The sequence below is a fragment of the Heterocephalus glaber genome, unplaced genomic scaffold, assembly GCF_053883595.1.
Source record: "Heterocephalus glaber isolate CG9 unplaced genomic scaffold, H.glaber_assembly_v1.0 deba00000943, whole genome shotgun sequence".
Taxonomy (NCBI): Eukaryota; Metazoa; Chordata; class Mammalia; order Rodentia; family Bathyergidae; genus Heterocephalus; species Heterocephalus glaber.
In genome coordinates, this window is record NW_028258175.1 from 10,602,082 (window position 1) to 10,628,491 (window position 26,410).

The 26,410-nt window shown below is 38.9% G+C and overlaps 1 protein-coding gene and 1 pseudogene across 11 annotated transcripts in view; both read left to right on the plus strand.

The window, feature by feature from the left end:
• The window catches only part of Mrtfb (myocardin related transcription factor B), a 191,086-nt gene extending 185,161 nt beyond the window's left edge, over positions 1–5,925 (plus strand). For all 10 annotated transcript variants that reach the window (XM_087209142.1, XM_087209145.1, XM_004855843.4 and 7 more), the window contains one exon: positions 270–5,925. In XM_087209142.1, coding sequence (XP_087065268.1) covers positions 270–805 — 536 coding nt within the window. In that variant the 3' untranslated portion in view covers positions 806–5,925. The remainder of the gene's footprint in view (positions 1–269) is intronic.
• Positions 5,926–6,077: 152 nt separating this feature from the next.
• On the plus strand, positions 6,078–26,128 carry LOC147828664 (protein FAM133B pseudogene; annotated as a pseudogene). Its single transcript, XR_015450479.1, has one exon. The product of XR_015450479.1 is annotated as a protein FAM133B pseudogene (transcript).
• The last annotated feature ends 282 nt before the right edge of the window (positions 26,129–26,410 follow it).

The window sequence follows — 26,410 nt, forward strand, 5'->3', positions numbered from 1 at the left end:
CCTGGTGGGACCTAACTGCTTTTAATGCTTAGTCTTACTGTAAAGAACTGGGAGCACATCAGAGTATAAGAAACATATATGTTTATCAGTTTAACTAAAATGATCCATCATCTTAAAGACTATCAAGGATTATACCCAACCAATACCATTCTTTTTCTACCTCTAAGATGAGAGTGCCCAGAGTCACAAAATAGCAAAATAAATGTCCTAGTAATAAAAATTTTTAAATGGTAGTAAATATTTACTAGTTACTTTAATTATATTTACAGAGATTTCTCTTCCTATAAAAGAAGAGCCTTCTCCAATTTCCAAAATGAGACCAGTGACAGCCAGCATCACCACAATGCCAGTCAACACAGTGGTGTCCCGGCCACCACCCCAAGTCCAAATGGCACCACCTGTATCCTTAGAACCTATGAGCAGTTTATCTGCCAGCTTAGAGAACCAACTAGAAGCCTTCTTGGATGGAACTTTACCTTCAGCCAATGAAATTGCTCCACTACAGAGCAGCAGTGAAGATAGAGAGCCCTTCTCTCTGATCGAAGATCTCCAGAATGACCTGCTGAGCCACTCCAGCATGCTGGACCATTCACACTCACCCATGGAGACTTCTGAGGCCCAGTTTGCTGCAGGTACTCCTTGTCTGTCTCTTGACCTTTCAGACTCAAACTTGGACAACATGGAGTGGCTGGACATCACCATGCCCAACACATCCTCAGGACTCACTCCTCTCAGCGCCACTGCACCAAGTATGTTCTCTGCTGACTTTCTAGACCCGCAGGATCTACCATTACCGTGGGACTAACATCACAGGTTGCTTGTCCCAGAGTTCATGAGGTTTCAGAACAAGAATTGAGAGGTCAGTTTTTAGAGATAGCTACGTAGTTGCATTATTGCAATCAAAATATGTTGTCCTGGATGGAAAGTCATAGCCTGGAAACCAAGTTTGAAAACATTTCACTGTATGCAGCAGTGAGTTTCTGCAATTTAATACAGCACAGGGCCTTCTGAAAAATACACTCGTCCCAGAAGACTCCTCTGTTTCGCCAGACTGCAGTAAAGAATGACAAAAGTACTTTTAGATAGAAACATAAGAAGAGTAATGTATGCAGGAAAATGACACTAGGATTCCCTGATAATCAATTACATTTACACCTGTGTGGTCACTTAATGACCCTAAGTAACAGGCAGATAACTCCTCTCACAAAACAAGGCTGCTGTGAGGGCCATGAGAGGTCCCTGCATGTGGCACTTCCGAGAGGAGCCTGAGCCAGGCCAAAGTACAGCAGAAGTCAGAGCCAGTGGCAAGAGCTGGCCAGTGCAGTGACATCTTCCAGCTGAAGACTTTGGGTTCCATTCAGAAACCTATGTGATTTTTTTGTGTTATATTTTATTTTGTGATTTTTGGAATCTTACTTTAGATTTCCAAATTTAAGTGAAAGATATTTCACCATAACCAGATGTCATACACAACCCACTGTAAAAAGTCCAGGTATATTGATAACACTGAAAATTCTATTAGCAGCCCTCTGGGTTTCTTACATTGGTTTTCCTGTGTATATCAGACATTGGTATGTACACTCTGACATGGTGAGCTGTACAGCCTACATCAGGATAAGGAAATGGACACACAATGGTCCGACTTCTAACAACTCACAATGTTTCTAGAGTACTTGAGCCACATGCATTTTTTTCTATAAAAGAGTTGCTGACTAACTTTCAGGTAACCAGACCCATCTCAAAGAATCAAGAAACATGTTTTAGCATGAAATACCTTCCTGAGCTAGTGAGGTAGGAGAGTAAGAGGTAAAGGGAAAGCCTGTCGTGAGCCCAGGACGTCCCCACCCTGAGCCCAGATGAGGTTGGCTGACCTTTTCTGTCGCAGACCCCTGGTTCTCCTTTAGCAGGCCTGTAACTGGATATCCTCCCATACTCTGTGTTATCAGCCTAAGATTAAAAACTGGACATTTTATTAGTTTTTTTATATAGGAAAAAGTTACGTTTGTTGAGTAGTTTCTGATGAATTTTCTAAAATCCCAACCATAAGGTTTCCAACATTATTTCAATTTAGTCATTGAAGTATATGCAAAATGTAAATGAACAAAACTGAAATCTTCCAAAGGAGCGTGGATATTTTTATTAAGTAATAATACCATGCTTTCCACTTTACTCTTGCTTAAAGCTTAGAGTCAGATCAATCCCTGAATCACTAATAGTTAATGTTCCAGTGATTGTGCTGGCTGCACTGACCCATTGTTTGGAAAGAATTTGTGAATTATTTGGGGTTTGTGTTTTGCCTAAAAGTGATATTATTTCCAATTTTTTGTTGTTTATAAATTTTACATGTGACAAAAAGTCTGCTTTTCCAGCATGAGCACACTGGGGCCCTTTACTGATTGACACTTGAGGCTCCAGCAGCTAACAGTGCTCACATGACTCCCAAACATGAGGCTTCTTTGCTCAGCAGTGAGTAGTTTTAAGTGTTTAGACATTGGTAATCCAATGCATTGGCTGTAGAAACTCTGTTAACCAGAACACTGTCACCCGACCGAGCCCAACACAGGCTTACCACATTGGAGGTGAGCGAAGCCTCAGTCCCAGTGACAGGGCTGTCTCCAAGGCACAGATGTTTGATAAGGAAGGGGACTTTCTAATGGCAAGTCTTGGCGCTGGGTTTTGGCTGAGGGCTTCTGTCTGGGGTTGTCAGGTCCATACTTAGAGTCTGTGAGCATCTGTTGATTCAGATTTGAACGGCTTGTTAAATTAGCAGTAAATATCAGTGGGACTGCAGGAGGCAACTGAGCATCTAGTGCTGTTAACTTGTGTTGAAGAGGCCAGTGTTCCCACAATTCTGAGTTGTAAGCATAGATAATGTTCTAGTCCTTGGGTCCCTTTATTACTGTAAGATAGGTTTTGAGATATGCCATAGGAAGGTTGCTCTCCAAAAACACAATGCCATGTGGAGAATGCCATCTCATTGGCAGTTCAGTCAGAGAGAGCAGGCTGAAGTGCCCACTTGACACATGCATTCACTGACACCCTCGTTGTTTAGAAAGTGAAGAATCTCTAGCTGTGAACCCACAGCTACCATCCCACTTGCACCATTCCATGTGGCCCCTCTCCGCTACCAGCAGATACCTGTGACATGAGTGCTGCTCTCCAGGACCCACCCTGTGTTCCAGGCATGCATGTGACATGACCAAAGACCATACTCTGTCAACAAGGCCCTTTAACCTAACTCTGTACCTCAGTAAATGCAATGGGAAAGGGTGTTTACTATAGGTGACTTTTTATTTAGGGTTAGTTTCACAGCCATTAAAGCACAAGTCAAAATAGCCAGTTGAATTTTCACTATGCATGTGTGTAGTTTAGACGTGGCACTATTGTGTATTATATTGCAGAGTATCTTATTGCCAAGAAAATAACTCCAAGAAATGTATTATGTCACACCCCAGTCTTATTTCCCTGCATATTCTCAAAACACGGCAGTATTGACCTTTTCTTTTACTGTATATAGGTATCAAATCATCTTATTGGAGGTGAGATGAATACAAAGAATTACACTAAAGCCTCTAGAAAATTTTGGAAGTGTAGGGGGATGTGGGCATCTCATGCATCTTAGAGTAAAGCATCCATCTTCTAGGAAGCCTCTTAGGACAGTGTCAGCAGTTCATGTTCTAGTGCTTTCCTGAAATGTTTTATCTATGTAATAGGATTTGCTACATAACTGAACACAGATATATTCTGAATCTGAAATTTTTGCTCAGACACTATTTGTGTTTGTTTCATATGAATATTTTAGTAATACTAAGAGGTCATGTTTAAATTTACTTTTTAAAAGTTGCATGGCTCTGATTGGTGTGACTGACACTTACTGGTTTTTTAGAAACTGGGGCAAAGGCAGTCTGGTGTTGCCCCAGGGCTGCATTTCAGGAAGGCAAAGTCATGGAAATAAGATAGCACCACTGAACTGTGTAGTCAGCGGACACTGAGTGACACATGAGAGCATGTTACCCATTTTGTCACCAAAGCTGACTCAGGCTTCCTCTGCCCTCAGCCCCTGATCATTCCAGGCAACACAGTTTTCTTCAGGGTCCTTTCAGAATTCCCAGGCGGGAACCAACCACAACAGCTGACAAAGCAGCTGTCCCCAAAAGTGACAGGGCAATCTCTTTCCTGTCTTGGAATAGATTTGGCCTTAGAGAAGAGGCAAAGCATTTGGCAGGGTTGAAAATAATCTGAGAGGAGCCCACACTTAAGCATTACCCTCATGCCACTTCTGCAGGCCCTAGTAGTGGCTGGCCTCAGGGGCACCTGGCTGTCAGTCATGTGAGGAGCTGGCACTGCTAGGGACTTTAGAGAAATGTAAAGAGAATAGCAATTCATTGTACCAATAGAACACAGGTTAGGGTAACCAAATTCACAAGTAACTTATTGTCATTATGCATATGAATGCTAAATACCGGCACAAATTGACCCACTTCCCTATAGGACGTGAAGTTAGCCCCAGATGATCCAAGAACATTAACTGGAAGGTCAGGTTAACCAAGGAACGTAGCTTACCAGCTTACTGTGTATTTGGAGAGCATCCTAACTGTATTTCAGCAGAGCTTTTAAGTGATTTCAGTCAAAACTGGAAAACAGGATGTAGTAATTTTTTTCCTTGTTCAAACCTTCAATCATTTGCTCATTGAACTATCTTTCTTGGCTGTGTTTTTATTTGTAGATGACTGACTACTGGCAGTAAGTAGGTCCACATTTATTCCCCACTCAGCCGCCTTACAGTATCTGAGGAAATGCACCATTTCAAAGGGTTTCTACTTGAAATCTTTTGTTGAAGGCCTGTAATTCAGAAAGCTGCACATGTTTACAGAAGAGCTCTTATTCTCCATGCACATACATTGCTCTGTGAACCATGATTGAAAAATATCACAGTTTTGAGACAACGGGATGGCAGTCTGAGAACTACAAGGTGCTGTCGAGAATCAAGTAAACTGTTATTGGAGATGTCGACACAGCCATAGTACATAACAGAGCTTCATGCCAACTACTAAGACAAAGCTTTAACAAAGTTTAGAGAATCACCGAAGGCAGAACAATTACCTCTCTACATTTTGCAGCAAGGAATATTGTTAATTTGGTAGGAAGTGGAAGCATTTAGGAAAGGATTTAGTATCTACCAAAAGTACCTGACCTCAAGTAACCAATAGTAATGCAAAATGCTTTAAAGGAACCAAAGGCATTGCCAAGTATTTGCCAAAAGGAGGCACTTTTTATTTAAAATTTGAGACTAATGAGATCTCAAAAATCAGTCCCAAAAAAGGTATTATCCACTTAAAGTTATAATTTTCACAGAGATGTAGATATTCCTCTATTGTTTTCATGTAAAATAGTATACAGTTGTTTTGTTGGTTTAAGAATAATACATATTTGGTAGTATTACAGTTTTTCCCTTTCTATGTAGAAACTAGTTTTCTTGCTTGAAATAGAAATGCAATGTGATAGGTATTTCTTATTTTCATTGTCACATTATGTCTTAGCATCTCACTTTATGAAAAAGAGGAGAAAGATACCAATCTTCAGAGCCCTGCTTGTTAAAAGCACTAGTTTAATAAATAAAAAGTTATGGCAATCGGGGGGTCCATTCATGTATTGCCTTTATGTTGTTTCTTAAAAGAAAAACCATGATGCCTTTGTATTTGCTGTTTGCACCCCTGGAATCAATTCCATATCGTGTTTGAATGCCATACATTTTGCACATGTACTGTACATAGGTAATGCATACTGTATTTTTATATGTGTACACATTTATCATCAGATCTTTTGTACATAGTGGCAGTATCGTAGATGATCGGGAAATGTTTGATATCTCAGCGATTTTGCATTTTTGTGTTCCAAATAAAAAAACATTTTGATGTATAACAATTTTTGCTGTGCAGAGGAAAGAGCACATCCCGTGGGTGAGGGGGCCTCTGCAGACCTGTGGGATGGGACAGATCCAGGAGGAAACACGAGCTTTAGAACACAACTCTAGCAGAGTCACTGGGCAAAGCAAGCAGACCATCAGGGCAGGTTTTATAGATCACATGTAAGTAGCCATCTTTCCCCAGTCTGGAACCATGACATACAGAACAAACTCACAGGTACTCACTGACATAGAGCATGTCAAGATTCACAGTTGAGTCACATTCTTTCTCCCTAGAGATTGATTATATATATAGATACAGAGTCTGCCAAAAAAATGTATACACACTTCAGCAGTTTGCCAATACTGTTCTAGTGAATGTCTGGAGGCTAATGGCCACCATTTTGAGCACCCTTATAATTCTAGAGGCCAAAGGTAACTTGTATTAATCTCATGATGTCTTAGTAAATTTAGTACTAAAATATTTATACAAGTTTTTCTTTTCCTGACGTATACATTTCTTTGGCAGACTATAATTATATATATTTGACTCACCTTGGTTTTTGTTTGTTTGTTTTGGTACTGGGGATTGAACTCGGGTCCTTACATTTGCAAGGCAGGCGACAGAACCACTGAGCTAAATCCCTGGCCCCTGACTCACCTTCTGATGGTAATAAATGTACCACTACAATTTCTGAAAGACCCAAAACTGGGTCCTCAAATTTAACCAGCTTTCAAAATCAAATGTTTATATAAGGTGTTTTTATAGACCGTATAAAATGGCCTTTACGGTTCACGTAAGTTTTTTGTTTGGTTGAGGGTTTGAGGAAGGGGGTTGTTTGTTGTGTTGTGTTTTGTTTTGTTTTCAAAGATGGCATTTAACATAGACCAGAAAGCCTATGGTTAAAATAGAATACCATGTTTTCTTCCTTGCTTGGAAGAAACAAAACAATAATAATGACTGACAACTATAACTTTGATAGCACTAAACCTAGAAAATAGGCAGAGTATCAGTCACAGGGGATAAAGAAGTCAGTTGATTACGTAACATTATCTATGACATTTAGGGTACAAGAGAGCAACCTGACATACCAGTAAGTAGATGATGTTTCTAGGGCCAAGACATTTGTAACATCTCCTGTGTTAACAGAGATCTTGCCCAATGGGAGAGACACTGGACATGATTCATGGCAGAGAAAAAGGCACCAGAGCCAGCACAGAAAGGATTCTGAGGGTTCCAAGAGCAAGCAAAGGATGTAGCAGGGAACTCAGGAGTTGACCCCTTGGGCAAAGTCAGTTCCCTGGTCCTAACCTGCTGTGCACTATGCAAAAGGCAAGGTGCTAGAGATTGGCCACAGAACAGAATCCATGAAGGAAGTACAGGGATGATCAACCTGAAAGGGTGGGAGATGGTGGGCTCTCAAGGATTTCCACCCCTTGAAGGGTATAGAATCTTCTGCAAAGTTTTTTCCTTAGTAATACCAAAGCTAGGAAAGCTCTTCACATATTGGACAGAGTCACTACGTAAGTTTGTAAACCTCTGCAGCCTACTGGCTCTGGAATCAAGATGAATACCAAAGCATTTGTCGAAAGACACATTCACATACTTACTGATGACTGCGTGAATGAGACCTAGCCCACATTATACTAAAACGCCAGCATAAAACCAAGAGATGATGGAGTTCAGGATGTACACTACATGTCACCAACAGTTTTACCTGGTCACATGATCCCCTTGAAGCATTCCCATGTCACACAAACATCATTCCTTGATGTCTCCTACAAGCAGCTTCTATCTCTAATGGATACTCATTTTAATTTCATTTAACTTTCAGAAAGAAGCCTCACTTTGATATCTTTGATACCCTTGTGTTAATTTTAATAACAAGTTAGTATAAAAGCTGCACTATGTAATTAGACAGGAAACAAGGGCACTCATCAACTTTTTGAATGCCCTGTTTGTTGGGTATAACTGTCGCAGATGATTCCTATGGGAAATCTGTTGGTGGTGACCCTGCAGGTGACAAATCCACAGTGTCCTTCTGCTGCTGGTGCATGTATAGAAGGCCTGTCAAAAGCATCCAGAACCTGAACAATTTAAATGCTGGCACTGTCCAGTCCAAAGATGAAAATTGATGGTAAGGAGGGACTCTCATTCAGGTAAATCATTAAAATTATAAAGTGATTCAGAGATTCAGATGCAGGCCTTTGAGAGCTTTGGTGTATTTTCTCACTCATGGCAGAATAGACTCTCAAGTCACACTAAGCAGAATTGCAAGCAGAGTTCATCTGCACAGGTGGTTCTCTGGACAGAGAGCAGTTAGAACAGCTTTATGACGATAGTTTTTAAGCACTAGAGGTCTGCAGAGCTGGCCTTATTTTCTTTGCTTAAATTATGACTAAGCAACTTGGAAGGTTAGTCAGGACTAAATTTGCCAAAGATACTGAGGCTACAGTGGGGTACCAGAAAGCTTCTGGGACCGAATGCCATAAGCCCCTTCTCCCCACGCTCCTGTTGCACTCTGCCAATGAACAGAAACATGGTTGGAGACATAACAGCACCAAATCCATATTAAATGCTGCTTTATGCCAGCCCCTCTGTCTCACACTGAATTTGTATCACCTCATTTAATCAAGTTTTGAGGCGGAAACTCTTATTATCCCCACTTTACAGATAAACTAAGGACCAAGAGGGTAATTATCACAAAGTCAGCACAGCACAGATTTGAGACTCAGCTTCAGAAAACCTAAAACCCAGACCATTTTAGTCTGTTCAGCCTCTAACAAGATGGTTAGATTGAATAATATATTAACAGAAATTTCTCATAGTTCTAGCCTGAGAGGTGCAAACAGATTCAGTCCAACTTCTGCTTCCAAGATGGTGCCCTATTGCTGTGTCTTCACCTAGAGAAAGGGATCATTGCTGTGACCTCACATGGCAGGAAGGACAGAAAGCCGAAAAGGACCAACAGACTCCCTCAAGCCATTTGTAAGAGCCTAATCACTTCCCAAGAGCTACACTTCTTAATACTGTATTATTGCATTAGGGATTAAGTTTTAACATTAATTTTGGAGAGACACACGTTCAACCCACGGCAACATTTCTATAGACATAGTACATAAAAGTCTCCACCTTTGTTCAGATACTTTACAAATACAACTGATTAGTTTGATTAACTCAGGTCAATTGTGAGGTTCATCCAAACTGTCTTGATTAGACACCACCATCTGTCAAGCCGCCTCAGTCTCACATTTTGCAAAGTAGCTGGTTAACAGACAGTTAATGGCATCCACTGTATGGCTTTTTACTAGGTTAAGTCCTGCCAGAACCTGAGTTCCAGGACTAGGGTATCTTAACCCAACAGGGCCATGCAAAATGACTTGCTATTAAACACTAACTATACTGGGACTTCTGTAGCCATTTGAAGACATAAAGCTGAAGAACTATAGAATAATTTAAAAATATTTAGCAAAGTTGAAGATACACAAACTCAGTGACCCAGCTTTTTTGTTACAGATCCTTGAGATCACAGATGTATGCAGGAACAAACAGTAAGGCAATTCTATAAAACAACAAGTTGCCAACCCATCTTTCTGTTGGAGAACCATTAAACAGCAATTTACAAGATACAGTATTCCATTACATTTCTATACAGAAGCAATGAGTAAGCCATAAACAAAAATAAAATAATTTATAATAGCATCAAAAAGAATAAAATACTTAGGAATTGATTTCACTAAAGAATTATAAGATATACTCTGAAAACTATAAAATGTTGCTGAAAGAAAGAAGACAGATAAATGGAAAGACATCCCAGGTCTATGGGTCAGAAGACTTAATGTTGTTAAGATGGCAGTATTCCCCTAAACTGATCTACAGATTAAACACATTCCCTATCAAAATCCCAGCTCATTTCTTTGCTGAAATGGACAAACCAATCCTAAAAGTCATAGGAAATTTGGGAGATTCAAAATAGTCTTGAAAAAAGAACAAAGTTGAAAGATACACTTTTTATTTCAAAACTTTCTACAAAACTACAGTACCAAAGTATAGTACTGGCATAAGAATAGACATATCAATAGGATAGAATTTAGAGTCTGTATTTATGGCCAATTGATTTTTTGTAAAAGTACCAAAACAATTATGGGGACAATTAGCAGTCTTTTCAGTAAATAGTGCTAGAACAACTAGATATCCATATGCAAAAGAATGAACTTAGACCCTCTACCTCACACCATTTAAAAAAAAAATTAAGAGTCAGACATGGTGGTGCACACCTCTAATCCCAGCATCTGGGAGCCCGAGGCAAGAGGAGCAGAAATTTGAGCCCAGCCTGGACAACTTAGTGACTTAACACAACCCTGTCTCAAAATAAAAAAGGCTAGAGATGTGGCTCAGTGTGAAGGCCCTGGGTTCAATTCCCAGTAAAAATAAATGAAAATAAACTATAAAACTCATGAAAGATGATAGAACAATAACTCAAACCTTGTATTAGACAAACCCTTAAGTATGACAACAAAAGCATAAGGAATAGGTCAAGGAGGAGAGCATCTCAGGCTGTCATACCACCGCCCCAGAGCACCAAGGAGGTGAGCCATGGGGCACCAGCACACACTTCCCCCGCAGCTGTGCCAAGCCATTACCTGGATCCACACCACAGAGTTGCAGGGGTCATAAAGGACATTGTTCTGAGCTTGAGAAGATAGGGTAGAAGTGAACAACAGAAAGGGCCTCTCTGAGGCCCCTTGATGAAAATTAAAGCCCACCAGAAAAGTGAAGAAAATCTCTGCAATAAAGGCACACCAGACCACCTTAGTTGAGGGAGCAGCGGTGTGGACCACAGCAGCACAGCTGCAAGCAGAGTCCAGCCAGGGCTCCACCCTGACCCCAGAAGCTGGGGCACTCTGGCCCAAGCCAAGGGCCCACCTTGAAAAGAGCTTCACCAGCACACAAGCAACACCCAGAGGCCCATTCACAATACCATAAGTGTGCAAGACCCTAGCCAGAAGCTTGCTCATGACAGGAACTGGGGTGCACAGCCCCCAGCCAAAGACCCTCCCACACAACAGCTACATGGGGGCCCTACCCAGTGGTACACCTAGATACCATCCCAGGTGTGCACAGGCCCCAGCCAGAAGCCCACCCAGACAACAGGTCACCTCAGGGATCCAGAAGGCCACCTTTCTGAACCCAGGAATTAGTGTACTGGTGAGCAGCAGAGAAAAGGCAGCTCTGTGGCTTGCTGAGAATTGAAGACCACTAGGTGAGCAAAAAGTTCCCTCAACAAAGGCGCAGCAGGCTGCATCTGTTGAAATGAGAAGACATGTAAACAAGTCTCAAAACCAGACTTCCAGATCACCTAAGGCAATGCCAAAGGGAAACAAGATAGAACAATCTGATACTTAATCACCTGGACTCCCTGAACTGGTAACAAAAGAGGATCTGGAAAAAATGAAATCAGAAATAATTTCTCAGATAACAGCAGAGATTGTGCCCATAGTGCAAGACATGATTAATAAATCTAGAGTGGACACAGATAAAAAAAAATAGAGGAGCTGAGGAACATGATGGAATCCCAACATAGGAAACAAATGGAATCCATAAAACAGATGCAAACAGATTTCCAGGAGATTAAAAACTCCATTGAAAGCTTATGCAGCAGAATGAGCCAAGGTGAAGACAGAATTTCAGATATAGAAGATAAGATTGCAATTAGTGACCAGGAAAAGAAAAATTTCTTTAAAATAGTAAGGGACCATGAGAAATCCAGCAGCTGCTAGACGATGCAAAGAACAATAACATAAGACTGATTGGAGTCAATGAAGAAACATTAGAGAGTACAGACGACATAAAAAAAAAAAAAAAAAATGTTCACAGAAGTGATGGCAGAAAACTTCCCCAGCAGGGAAAAAGAACTTGACATACAGGTAAGGGAGACATATAGGACTCCAACTAGCTGTGATCAAAAAAATCTACACATAGTCATATAATAGTTAAGATTCCAGAAACCCAACAGAAGAACAAAATCCTACAAGCAGTTAGAGAACAGAAACAAATCACATACAAAGGAAATCCCATCAGAATCACAGCAGACTTCTCAACGCAAACCCTCAAGGCAAGAAGAGCTTGAGTGACGTATTTCAAGCCCTAAAGGAAAACAACCTCCAACCCAGATTGATGTACCCTGCAAAACTATCTTTCAAAATGGATGGAGAAATAAGATACTTTAATAACAAGCACCTTAGGAATTTCATGAATACCAAACCAGCACTCCGAAACATTTAGTATCCTAGGCAAAGACAACGAGGATCACAACCCCAAGAAGCCCAACAGAATGAATCCATCAGGCATGACAAGAAATTAAACTCAAAGGGAGAGAATCTAGCAAAAAGAAAAAGTCATGACAATGATAAGTCAATACATTTCAGTTATAACTATCAATGTTAATGGTCTCAATTCACCAATCAAAAGAAATGGACTGGCAGAATGGGTCAAGAAGCAAGATCCAACAATATGCTGCATACAAGAAACACACTTAATTCAAAAGGAAACTCATAGACTGAAAGTTAAAGGGTGAAAAACAATACTCCGTGAAACAGGAAATGGAAAAAAAGCAGGAGTAGCTATTTGCAGATCAAGTGAATTTCAAACCAAAATCTGAAACACTTCTGGTTCCAAGAATTTCAGATAAGGGGCAGTTAACCTGTATGTACAAATCTATTGTGAACATGTGTTTTCATTTCTCTTAAGTAAAAACTTAAGAACAGAACTGTTGGTTCTTAACAGTAATACAAGAAATTTCTATGTTGTTTTCCAAAATGGTTTTATCATTTTACATTCACATTAGCAGTATTAATAAGTTCTAACTGGTTCACACCTAAGCTGACATTTGTTCTTTTAAAACCTTTAACTTAATCTCCCTAATGAGTGTATAATACTGTCTTGTTATTATACTATTATTTTTCTGATTCTAGTGTTGCACACCTTTCCTTGTGCTATACTGGCTATTTATCATCTTCCTGTGTCTACTTTTTAATTGGGTTGTCAGTGAGCTGTTAAGAGTTCTTTATAGGGCTAGGGATTTAGCTCAGTGGTTTTGCTGCCTGCTGTGTAAGAACAAGGACCTGAGTTCGATCCCCAGTACCAAAAAAGAAGAAAAAAAAAAAAGGTCTTTATATATTCTGGTCATAGGTTATATGTATTATAAATATGTTCTGGTTAAGGACTTTTCATTTTCTTAACAATGTCTTTTCAAGTTCTAAATTTTGATGGAATCTCATTTATCAATTTTTTTCTTTCAGACATCATGTTTTTTATATCCTAGGAAATTCTTGCCTACCCTAAATTCATGAACATTTTCCCTTATAATTTCTTCTTAAAGTTTAATACTTTTAGGCTTTCATATTTAGGTTCATAGATCCTTTCAAGTTATTTTTATGTATGGAAATAAAGGGTTGAGGTTCATTTTTTACATACGGATACCAGGTGTCTACCATTTGTTGAAAACATCTTTTCCTCTGCTCTTGAGTTTATGTTCTATAAAATGTTAATGTTAAATAATCTTTCAAAAATCAGTGGACCATGTATGTGTGGTTCTATTTCTAGATTCTGTTCTATTCCATTGATCTATATGTCTTTCCTTACACCAACACTGCCTTGATTACTGTACCTTTAGAAGAACTCTTAAAATTAGGTAATAAATGTCTTCCAACACTATTTTTTTTCTTTTTACTTTTCCAGGTCCTTTCTACTCCTACATAACTTTTAAATTTCAATATCCAATTCTTCATTTATAGCAACTTTACATAAACCTGAATTTTTATATATACCTTGTGTTTTCTAATCCTGCTAAATTCAAATACAAGTTCTAGGGGCTCCTAGAGATTTCTTAGTATTTTCTCTGTAGATGATCATTTCATCTACATATAAAGATTTTACTTCTACCTTGCCAATCCTATCCTAATTGTGTCATTTTATTGCCAGACTATTTTGGTTTGGGCCTATGTTTCAAAGTTTAATGGACAGATGAAGAGTAGGCATATCTGCCCGTGTTCCCCACCTTAGGGAGAAAGCATTGTATCTTTTCCATTCATGTAAGGTGTTTTTGCTGGAAGTATGGAGCACATGGCTTATCTGTTGAGAAGGTTCTGTTCTACTTCTAGTCTCCTGATAGCTTTTACCATGAACAGCTGTAGAATTTAGTCCAATACTTTTTCTACAACTACTGACAGGATCATATGGCTTTTTCCTTTCCTCTGTTTAAATGATGACTTTTGGGGGTGGATCTTCCAATGCTGAACCAACACTGCCATCCCTATAATAAAACCACTTAATACATACTGCTAGATCTGACTTCTAATAGTTTCGTTAAACAAATTTTTATTTATGTTCATACTTTTCTATTATCTTTATCCAGTTTTAGTATTAGCACAATGTTGAGTCCCTAAAATGAGGGGAGAAGTGTTCCTTTTTTATGAATTAAATGTTTGATATAATTTTTTAGTTAAAATGTATATGAGCCTGTTGTCATATAGGTAGGTTTTCAAGCTAGGAATATACTTTAATAGGTGCTATTCAAATTTTATATTTCTTCCAGAGTTAGTGTCATTAATTTGTCTTCCAAGGTAGTTCTTAGAAGTTGTCAATTTTATTTCAAAAAGATTTTTGTAATATGCTTTCTATATCCTTTTAAATTTGTAAAATCTGTGGTAATGTCCTCTAAATCTTGATATTCTAAATTTTTTAAAATGTATAATTGATATTGTGTAATAGGAAGAAAAGGTCTAAAGGAGCAGGGGAAGTGGAAGGGGTAGGGGAAAGAAAAGAAGGGAAAAGAAAAAATACGAGAAAAGGAAAAAATGGAAACAAAGTCTTTGTAAATAGGGAAGGGTGGAGGGGGTGAAGGGAGGGCAGGGGAATGGGATAAAAATAAGAACCAAGATGCATTCATCATTGGGAACTTGTACTTTTACATGATGTAACTGTATTTTATACCTAAAATGTACCAATAAATTTAGTGGAAAAAAAAGCAATAAAAAGAAAGGTAAATTAGATATTATCAAAGTTAATACTTCAAAGAATACCATCCATAAAATTATAATACAACCTATAAAATAGAAAAATTTTGTAAATCATCTAATAAGGAAATTTGTCCTTAAAGTAGATAGAGAACAATTATAACTCCACAAGCACACAAAAAGATATTTGATATCAAATACAAATCAAAGCCTCATGAGAATACCACTTTACAGCCGCTAGATTGGGTATAATCAAAAAGATAACAGGTGTCAGCAAGGCTGTGGAGAAGCTAAAATCAACGTGCACTGCTGGTGGGAATGTGAAAATGATGTGGGCTATCTTGGAAAACAGCAGTCCCTGAAGTTGAAACAGAGTTGCCACATGACCCAGCCTTCCCAGTGCTAGTGGGTATGTACCCCAGAGAATGAAAAGCAAACATCCCTACAAAGCACTTGTATGTGAGTATTCAGTGCAGCATTGTTCATAATAGCCAAAAAGTGGAAACAACCCCAATGCCCATCAACTCTTGACAAGATAAAAAGTGATATATACACACAATGGATTATTTGGCAACAAAAAGAAATGGAGTACATTCTACAACATGGATGAACCTTTAAAACACTGTGCTCAATGAAAAACCAGTCCCAAAAGAACACATATTATATACCATTTATATAAAATGGCAATAGTCATAGAAATCTATAGAAAAAAGAACATAGATGAGAAGATGAATCCATAGAAATAGAAAGTAGATTGGGGATGGCCTAGTTCTAGAACATTGGTGGGAAACAGAGAGTGACTGTCAATGTGGATGGAGTTTCTTTAGGGCTGATGAAAGTGGCCTAAATTATCGTGGTGAACCTATGGTGAATGAGTGAGATCTCAAAGCTGTTATAGATAAATACCCATATCACTGTAAAAGCATCCAAGTCCCCACGTAACATTTTCTTTAAGCACATTTATTGTGAAAATGACCTTTTGTGCTCCTAGCCCTAGTTTGTGGCTGGGTGTGCTGGCACACACCCAAAATCCCAGCTACTCAAGAAGCAGAGGCCAGAGGATTGTCTCAAAATTTTTTAAAATTAAAATGAGTGGGGATGTAGAGTGCCCCTGGGTTTGAGTCCCAGTACTTGAGGGAGAAAAAACTATTCTGGTTACCTAATGCTGCATAATAAACTACTCCAAAACTTGACTCAACAACAACAGAACACTTCTGCTTCCGTGCAAAGCAGAGTCACAGAGATCACCTGAGACCCCCTAAAATGGACAAAATATATGAAACCATTTGGAAGATACACCATAGCAAGTAACAAAGGAGCCATCCCTGACAGCTGAGAAAAGGTGACCTCTCCTCTTGCCCAGGGAATCCAGGTGGAGGCCAGTGGACTCTTGAGAGCAAAGAGCAAAGCACCCTGAGATCACAAAATTCCGCAGAGGAGAGAGCCACATCAAGACAGCACTACAGAATCTGCCGTCTCTGGCTATTCATCACAGTACTAATTAGTGCGTGAGGATATTCCTACTACCAATGGCCTGGGAAAGAACAACCCCCAAAACTAGAGGTCGGCATTCCTGCCACTCACACAGTGCTTGCAGCAGTGTCTGTTCCCACCAGGCAAATTGAAAAAACTCATCTACCAAGGGAAAGGACTCTGAACTCCTTCCTCAGCAATATGGAATCACTGACCATAGACTAATCTCTGCTTCAGACACATTTAACAAATCATATAAGCCAATAAACAGCAAAATATGACATCTCTAATATAATTCAAAACAAAATATATATATATATAATTTAAAACACAAAGGTGGGAATCTGCAGACAAGGGCACTATAATAACTGAATTCCATTGAATCAAAACGTTAGAGAAATGAAAAAGATTTTTAAAAACCAACTGGCCGTGGTGGTGCACCCTCTAATCCAAGCACTCTTGGACGCTGAGGCAGGAGGATCCAAAGTTCAAGTCCACCCTGGGCAACTTAGCAAGATCCTGTCTCAAAATATAAAAAGGGCAGGGGATGTAGCTCAGTGTGAAGGCCCTGGGTTCAATCCCCAGTGCTGGAAAAAAAATACACACACACACTTCGGAGAACTTTTAGAGATTAAGATTACAGTGTCTTGAGATTTTAAAAATACAGTGGATACAGTTAATGGGAAAAAGACATTTCAGAAGAAAAAAAACTAGTGAATATAATAGTTCCACCACCTGTCCCACAAGTGCAAGGTCCCGAGTTCAACCCCTGGTACCAAAATAAATAAATAAATAAATAAATAAAGATATCACAATAAAAACATCCAAAATAGGACCGGGAATTTAGCTCAGTGGTTTCGCCGCCTGCCTCGCAACCGCAAGGTCCTGAGTTTGATCCCCAGTACCCCCCAAAAAACAATCGAAAATGAAAGACAGCAAGAAAAAAATTAAAAAGACAAACAGTACCAGTGTAGTGAGAGCCAACTTGTAGCAACCTATTATCTTTATAATTTGAGTCTGCAGGAGTTTGGGGGACAGAAAAACATTTGAAGACATGATAGCCAAATTCTTCCAGATCTGATGAAAACTAAATTCAAAGAACTAAAAAGCTCAAAAAACCTCAAACACTAGAAAGAAAGAAAGAATTACACCAGAACATATGAATCAGACTGTTCAGTACCAGTGATTAAGAGAAAACTTAAAAAGCAGCCACAGGAAAGGACATGAGCAAGGTATGACGGAGGCTCAACTCTCTTTTCCCTGTGGAAACCCTAAGTAAACAACAAAACACCAAAACAATTTTGTGGGAACTTGCAGCAGCCAAGTAAATGTTCAACCAAGAAAAGCCACACTCAGCGGTAGAAAGTACATGGCAGCTTGGCTTGCTCTTACCTCACCTGCTCCCCAGTGTAGTACTGTTGGCCCTAAGTCATCCAATTCCCATCCAAACCCAAGGGCACTGTACCACTGAGCTGCATCCCCCAGCCCTTCCCCCACCCCATTTTGAGACAGAGTCTCACTAAATTGCTCAGGTTAGCCTCAAACTGTGATCCTTCTGCCTCAGCTAGTCACTGAAAGCAATGGCAAGCACCCAACACAGGAGACCAGCCTGGGACTCCAGACCCATAAGCACCTGGGGGCAAAGTTACAAGCAAGGATACAATAGAACATGTGAGCTCTCACAGAGAAGCAGAGGTGAGACTTGCATAAAAAAGACATGTAAGCAATTGTATATATGGAGGAACTGGGAAAATTCCCAGTTCTTACATGCAAAGGATCAGGGAAGATACAGCCATAGAAAAGCTCTGAGAGGACCCTAAACCTTCAAACCAGGTTGATCAGTGATAGTCTCCCCTTTCATACAGCCAGTCCACAATGAAGCAGTTGTTTGGTTTTTCAGATGCCCACTTTAAAAAAAATTAAAGAAAGCATGGCCTATTCAAAGGAATAAAATACATCTCCAGAAACTAACCCCAAAACACAAGGTTTGTACTTATCAAAAACTTTAAAACAACTGTTTTGAACTGGATATGGTAGCACACATTTGTAATCTCAGCTATTCATGGAGCTGCAGCAGGAAAATCACAAATTCAAGGCCTGCCCAGGCAATATAGCAAGATCCTATCTTAAAAACAAAACAAATAGGGCCAGTGATTTTAGCTCAGTGGTTCCACCGCCTGCCTCGCAAGCACAAGATTCCGAGTTCGATCCCCAGTACCCAAAAAAAAAAAAAAAAAAAAGAATAGAAAAAAGTTCAGAGAAGATTTTGGGTGCAGGTGGAGGTGGTGGTATTTGAGAAGTAATGGCTAAAACTCTCCCAAACTTTAGGAAATACATAGATACACATATTTCAGAACTCTAAAATCTCCAAGGAGAATTAACTCAAAGAGAGCCACACCAAGACACATTATAATCAAACTCTCTAAAGTCAAAGAGAAGCTTGGAATCAGGAAGAGAAAAATGACTCATTACTCATAGAAGGATCCTTAAGAGGTTTGCACATTTCTCACAGAAACCTTGTACCCAGAGAGCTTGAGATATAGCTCAGTGACAGAGTACATGTTTGGCATATGTAAGGCCCTGGGTTTAATACCCAGCACCAAAAAACAAACAATAACAACTTGTAGCCAGAAAGCAGTGTGAAGATATTTGAAATGCTGAAAGAAAAAACCTAACAAGTGAAATTTTCATATAATAGCAACATATCATTTCAAAATTAAGGCCCTATTAAGACATTACCAGAAAAAAAGCTGTATAAGAGTTCATTTCCACTAGATTCTGCCCTTTAGGAAGTATAAAGAATATCCATCAGGTTAAAATGAAAGGATGCTAAGTAGTAACTCATAGCCATCCATACGGAAATATAAAGTCCTCTGGCAAGGTAAGCACATGGAGTTGAACCATATCTTTTTTTTTTCTTCTCCATACCAGGGATCAAACTCAGGAACTTACATTTGTGTGGCAGGCATAGCACCACTGAGCTAAATCCCTGTCCCCAGAACCATGTCTTTGAGCAAATGGATTTAATAAATATCTACAAAGTCCTCCACCCAACAACAGAATATACAGTTTTTTCTCAGCAGCAGAGAATATTCTCCAAAGTAGACCATATACCACCCCATAAATATAAAAATCAAACTTATCCCATGCATATTATCAGATCATAGTGCAAAAAAGCAGAAATCAGTGTCTAAACAACCACAGAAATTATGCAAATAGTTGGAGATTAAACAATACACTTTTTGAGACATCTGCCAAAATCAAATGATAATGCCCAAACAACATACCAGAGCCTATGGGATACAATGAAAGAAGTCTTAAGAGGGAAATGTACAGCTGTGAATGCCCACATCAGAAAAATACAGCAAAACCCCATAAATAACCTAATGATGCACCTCAAGGTCCTAGAAAAACAAGAACCACCCAAATCCAAAGCCAGTATAAAGAAGGAAACTATAAAGATCAGAGTGGAAACTGAGACTAAGAAAAACAATACAAAGAATAAATGAATCAAAGAGCCGGTTATTTGAAAGAAGGAAGCAAAATAGATCCTTGGCCAAACTTACTAAAATAAGACCAATATCAATGTAGTTGGAAATGAAAAAGTGAAAATCACCACAGACACTGCTGAAATCCAGGAGTATAGTAACTACCGTAAAGACCTGCACTCCCATAAACTGGAGAATCCAAAAGAAATGGATAGATTCTCAGATACATATTAATTACTAAAACTGAAACAAGAAGACATAAAAGCCATGAACAAGTCAATAACAGGCAATGGAACTGAGGCAGTAATAAAAACACTACCACTTAAGAAAAGGCCAGGACTCAATGAGTTCACCACTGAATTCTATAAGAACTTGAGGGAAGATCTAATGCCAGTGTTTCTCAAACTCTTTAATGAAGCTCAAAGGGAAAAGTAAAGGTCAATATTTTTAATAAACATAGACGCAAAAATCCTCTAGATACTAGCAAACAGAATGCAACATATCATTTAAAAGATCAAACATCAGGACCAAGTAAGCTTTATCCCAGAGATGTAAGGATGCTTCAACATATGCAAATCAAGAAATGTGATACAACACATAACCAGAAACAAGGACAAAAATCACACAGTCATCTCAATGGACACAGAGAAAGGCCTTTGACAAATCCAGCATCCATTTGTGATTAAAAATAAACCCTAAAGAAAGATAGAAGGACCTTACCTCCATCTGATAAAAGCCATTTATGACAAACCTTTCAATATCATTAAATGAGGAAAAGCTGAAAGTTTTCCCTCTAAATCAGGAATAAGACAAAGATAGCCACTCCTGTTTAATATAGTACTTGAGCCTTACTGTGTCCTCAGTCCAGCACCATGGGGAACCAGAACAATCAGATGGCCTACATGAATCCAATAGCAATGACTAGATGAAGGGATCCAATCCAGTCATCAGGGCCAACAATCCAGGATTATCTGAATCAACCCAGGCCTACCTGAAGTGAAAAAGCAACTAGAAATGAAAAAGGAAGGCTCTAAGGCTTTGGCTGAATTTGAAGGAAAAAATGAATGAGAATTGGAAGAAAGAACTAGAAAAGCACAGGGAGAAATTATTAAGTGGAAATGAGAACTCATCCCCCACTCCAAAAAAAAAAAAAGAGAGAGAGAGAAAGAAGAAGTCTGGTAGGTATTCATCTTCTTCAGCAAGCTCTGATTCTTCCAGCAGTTCTTCAGATCCTGAAGATGAGGAAAAAAGCAAGCAAAAAGGAGAAAGAAAAAGAAGAATCATTCACATAAATCTTCCGAAAGCTCCATGTCAGAAACTGGATCAGACAGTAAGGATAATTTAAAAAAGAAAAGAAAGTCAAAGGATGCAACTGAGAATGAAAGGGAATTAAAGGATTTAGCAAAGAAAGATGTATTCTGAAGATAAGCCTTTATCATCCGAGTCCTTATCCAAATCAGATTATATTGAAGAGGTATGACCAGAAAAGAAGAAAAGCAGTGAAGAACGAGAAAAAGAAACAGAAAAAAGAAAAAAGAAAAAGAAGCATAAGAAACACAGTAAGAAGAAAAAAAAAAGGCTGCTACTTCAAGTCCTGACTCACCATAACATTAACAAAAGCCAGGATTCCCTTATGAAAAAAGTGCAATGTCTAAGGAAATTTCAACTGTGAAAATTATGATATATTTACTAAAATGCATGAATTTTGTTTTTAGAATTGTTCTTGGACTATTCAATAGCCACTCAGATGCCACTATGTGAAAGGGCCATAATTGTTGCTTACTGCTGGAATATCTTCTTTTTCTCCTCCAGTGCGTGATTACCTCGGGAGATAATACACTGCAGTCGTACTAGTGGTTAAGATATTTGAGGATAAAGCTAATATTTTTGACTAGAAGTATCTAGTGGTAAATCAACAGAAATTGAATCTGAATACATCTTTAAGATGTATTCAGAAATGGCCAAATGACTCTAGTTAAACTTTTTAAAGTAGGGATTACACTAATATTTTGAATTCCTTCTCTGTAGATAGGTGTAATTTTTCCCCCTAGTATACTTTTATTTACCTCGGGGAGGAGCTTTTTGGGTGGAGGGAGGGGTGGTTAGCTTTCTCTTTAGCTAGCAGAATAGTGTGCCTTTGATCCTCACACATCCTACTCTCGTGGACACAGTAGCTATGCTTACTGGGGAGGTCGGAGCTGGGTACCAGCAGTCTTGCCCTTTACTGAGCTTAATGACATCTGTGGACTTAGTCATATGTTTTGAGTGAACCAGAGAAACAGCTCTTTGCAGCATGAGAAAGCCCCAAAGCTCTGGGTTTACCTCCACATCAATAACAACTGAATGTTTTTTAGCTTTAGAATATGTTAATATCATTTGAATTAATTTTTGACTATACTTTGGCTTTAGAGAGGAATTGTTTCATACAGACACTGGTACTTTTTGAACTTAATAGCTAAATATTCTAAAGTGCATGTTTTATACTGTTGAGTTTTAACCAGTCAGAAAAATTTTATGTAACCAATAATAGTTTAATTTTTGTATGAATGTAGTTTAGGCTGCCATGTTTAGCTTTTGTTAACTCTTTACTCCTGTCTCAAGTTCATTATTATGTTTAATGGCACCCTTGCCACGATACTTAGCATGTAACAGGAGGTTTTGATTTTTTGTTTTTAAACGGCTTCATATTGAAGTTGAGACTTATAAACAAGTTGAGTGGCAGGCCTGTATCTTGTTACATGAAGCTATTGCCAGAATCTTTCATTGTGTCCCACAGATTCCTGTATGTTGTACTGGCATTATCATTTACTTGTAGAAAGTGTCTGATTTCTTTAATTTCCTCTGTGACCCACTGGTTGTTCAGGAGGGTGTTATTCAATTTCCCTGTGTTTGTGGGGGTTTTTGCAGATTCTTATGTTATTAATCTCCAATTTTATTGCACTATGGTCTGATAATATACAGGGGGTAACTTCAGTTCTTTTACATTTACTTAAGCATGTCCTATGAGCTAGCATGTGGTCTATTTTGGAGAATGATCCATGTGCAGCTGAAAAGAATGTATATTCTGATTTTGTGGGGTGAAACACTCTGTAAACATCTATTAAGTCCATTTGTTCAATAGCTTGGTTCAGTTCTAGAATTTTGTTGATTTTTGTCTAGTGGATCTATTTGTGACAGTGGGGTGTTGAGGTCCCCACTACAATTGTATTAGTGCTTATATGATTTTTCATGTCCATTAGTATTTGTTTTATTGAGTTAGGCGCAGTAGTGTTTGGTTCATAGATATTTGATCGTCATCTCTTCCTCTTGGATTGTTCCCTTCACAAGGATGTAGTGACCATCTTTGTCTCTCAATTAGTTTTGGTTTGAAATCTGCTTTGTCTGCAAATAAGATTGCTACCCCTGCTTTTTTCCGGGTTCCTGTTGCATGGAGAACTGTTTTCCATCCTTTTACTATCAGTCTATGAACTTCTTTTTGAGTTAGGTGTGTTTCTTGTACACAGATTATTGCTGGATTTTGCTTCTTAATCCATTCTGCCAGTCTATTTCTTTTGATTGGTGAATGGAGACCATTAATTGTTGGTTATAATTGATAGATATTGACTCATCTTTGTCATGATGCTTTACTGTTGTTGGCTCTTTTATTTTTCATTTTTCCCCCTTTCCCTTTAGTTTCTTGCCTTGCCTGGTGGCTTCCCTCTGTTGAGCCTCATGGAGTTGTGACCTTCATTGTCTTTTTCTAGGATACTGTTTAGAATTGTTTGGAGTGCTGGTTTGGTATTCATGAAATTTCTCAGGTGTTCTTTGTCATGGAAGTATCTAATTTCCCCATCAATTTTGAAAGATAATTTTGCAGGATACAACAGTCTAGGTTGGAAGTTATTTTATTTTAAGGCTTGAAATACTTCACTCCAGGCTCTCCTTGACTTTAGGGTTTGTGTTGAGAAGTCTGCTATGATTCTGATGGGCTTTCCTTTGTAGGTGATTTGTTTCTTTTCTCTAACTGCTTGTAGGATTTTGTTCTGTTGGGTTTCTGGGATCTTAACTATTATCTTGAATATTATAATTATATAAAATCTATGTGTAGATTTTTTTTGATCATGGCTAGTTGGAATCATGCCTCATTTATCTCTATGTCCAATTCTCCACCTCTGTCTGGGAAGTTTTCTACTGTTACTTCTGTGAACAGTTTTTTTTTAATGTCAATTGTACTTTCTCCTGCTTTTTCATGGACTATCAGTCTTATGTTATTCTTCTGTGCATCATCTAGCAGCTGCTGGATTGATTTCTCGTGGTCCCTTGCTATTTTTAAGAAATCTGTTTTCATGGTCACTAACAGCAATCCTGTCTTCTATATCTGATATTCTATCTTCACATTCCCTTAATCTGCTGTGCATACTTTCAGTGGAGTTTTAAATCTCCTGGATATCTGTTTGAATCTGTTTCATGGATTCCATTTCTTTGTGTTGGGAGATCATGGTTTCCATTTCTTTCTTATGGTGGGCATTCATAGCTTCCAGCATGGTTCTGAGCTCATCTATCTTTTTTTAATCTGTTTCTGTTCTAGAGCCGCTAATCATGTTTTTCACTCTGCTCACCATTCTCTGTAGTTATCTGGGAAATTATTTCTGTTTTGAATTTTTCTAGAGCCTCATTCATCTGTTTTGTTACTTCCTGTGCTAACAGTTCAAGGTGTCCAGGTGGTTGATTGTCAGACTTTTCCATCTCATTTTCCCCAGAATTTGCCTTTGGTATAGTGGAAGTCTGAGTTTGTGCCTTGCTTAAATGTCTTCTCATTTTTGTTTTTGGTACTGTCCTTGGTTTAATTCCTGGGTTGATACTTCGAAATTGCTTATTGTAAGTATCTTTGTTGCTTGTATTTAGAACCCTTATGGAATGATTGCTTCTCAGAGGTGTCTTCCAGATACAGCTGGTCTTTAGGTTTTGAGTCTCTAATGACTCTGAGGCTGTCTCATTTTCATTATACCAGGAAGGACAACTGATTAGATCAATCACAACACCTTAGCCCAAGTGATACAATCAGCAACACTATAGCATCAAGCACAGCTTTAAAAATGACAATTTGTGGTAGTTATTAATCTGTCACCTTTAACTGTGTGAATTAAATCAAAATCGAGGACCAACCCAACATATGTTTATAGTGAATAAACTCTTCAATATAGCAACTTTACCCTCAGGATGGGGAGTTAGGAGGAGTTGGGGAGGGAGGGATAGATAGGTAGAAGGATAGGGGAAGGTTAGCAGTGAGGCCAGAGGGCACAGGAAGATCACGCAAACTCTAAGAAACTGTTGAAGACAAGAGGAAAAGACATAATGAAAGAACAAAGACGAGAACAAAACAACCTAACAGCAATAGGGAGGCTAAAAACTGTATTTACTTTCCTTTAAAACTAATGACAATGGAGAGAAGGAAAAATAAGAAAAGAAAAATAAAGAAGAAATCCGAATTAGGGCCAGAACTGGAACAAAAAGGGAGATGAAGAACAATGTGGGACAGTGAGAGAGAGTGAGAGTGAGAGAGAGAGAGAAGAGAGAAAAGAGAAAAGAAAGAAAAAAAGAGAAAAATAAAAATTTGAAAAGAGTAGAAAAAGAAAAAAATTAAGATTAAAATAAGGGCCAGGGATTTAGCTCAGTGGCACTGAGCCTGCCTCACAAGCACAGGGTCCTGAGTTTGATCCCTGGTACCAAAAAAAAAAAATCAAAAATAAGAGCAAAAAAATATAATTTCGAAAATAACAAATAAAAAATAAAAATGAAGGGCCTCCTTCAGGGTATGTCTCTGCTGTCACAATAGACTATGTGGGCAACAGTGTGCAGGTATAAGTCAATGAGTCTCAGCAAGCCAGTAGCAGACCCATGAGATTCAGGCAGATTTCTGGCTGCAAGTCCCAAGTTGAGCTCCCTGTCCTCCTGCAGGGTTGAACTCTGCAAGGTTCTACTGCAGGTTCCAGCTGCCCTTCCCTTGACGATAGTCCAGGTTCTGGTGGGAGGTGATGATCCCTCCAACTTACCAAGCGCGGTGGTCTGGCGTGCCTTTATTGCAGAGATTCTCTTCACTTTTCCAGTGAGCTTCAGTTTTCATCGAGGAGCCCGGGAGAGGCCCTCTCTCTGTTGTTCACTTCTGCTCTATCTTCTAGAGCTCAGGACAATTGACTTTATGACCTCCTGTGCCTCTGCAGTGTGGAACCAGGTAGTGGCACAGCCAGGAGGCCAGAGGCAGTGGGGCTGCAGGTGCCTGCCCGCCTAAACTGGTCGCTGGGGGGGTGGGGGGTGGGATGGAGCGGGGCTCCACACAGCCAGCCAAGGTCCTTACCGTCCACCGGCTCATTGGTAGAATCTTAGTAAATACAAAGTTTTAAAAGTTTGTTGTCTTTGTATATTAATAACAAATTATGACAAGTAAAAAATAATAATAATATAGTACTTGAAACATTAGCCAGAGCAATCAGGCAAGAGAAAGAAATAAAAATTATATGTATAGGAAAAAAATCAGACTATTCTTATT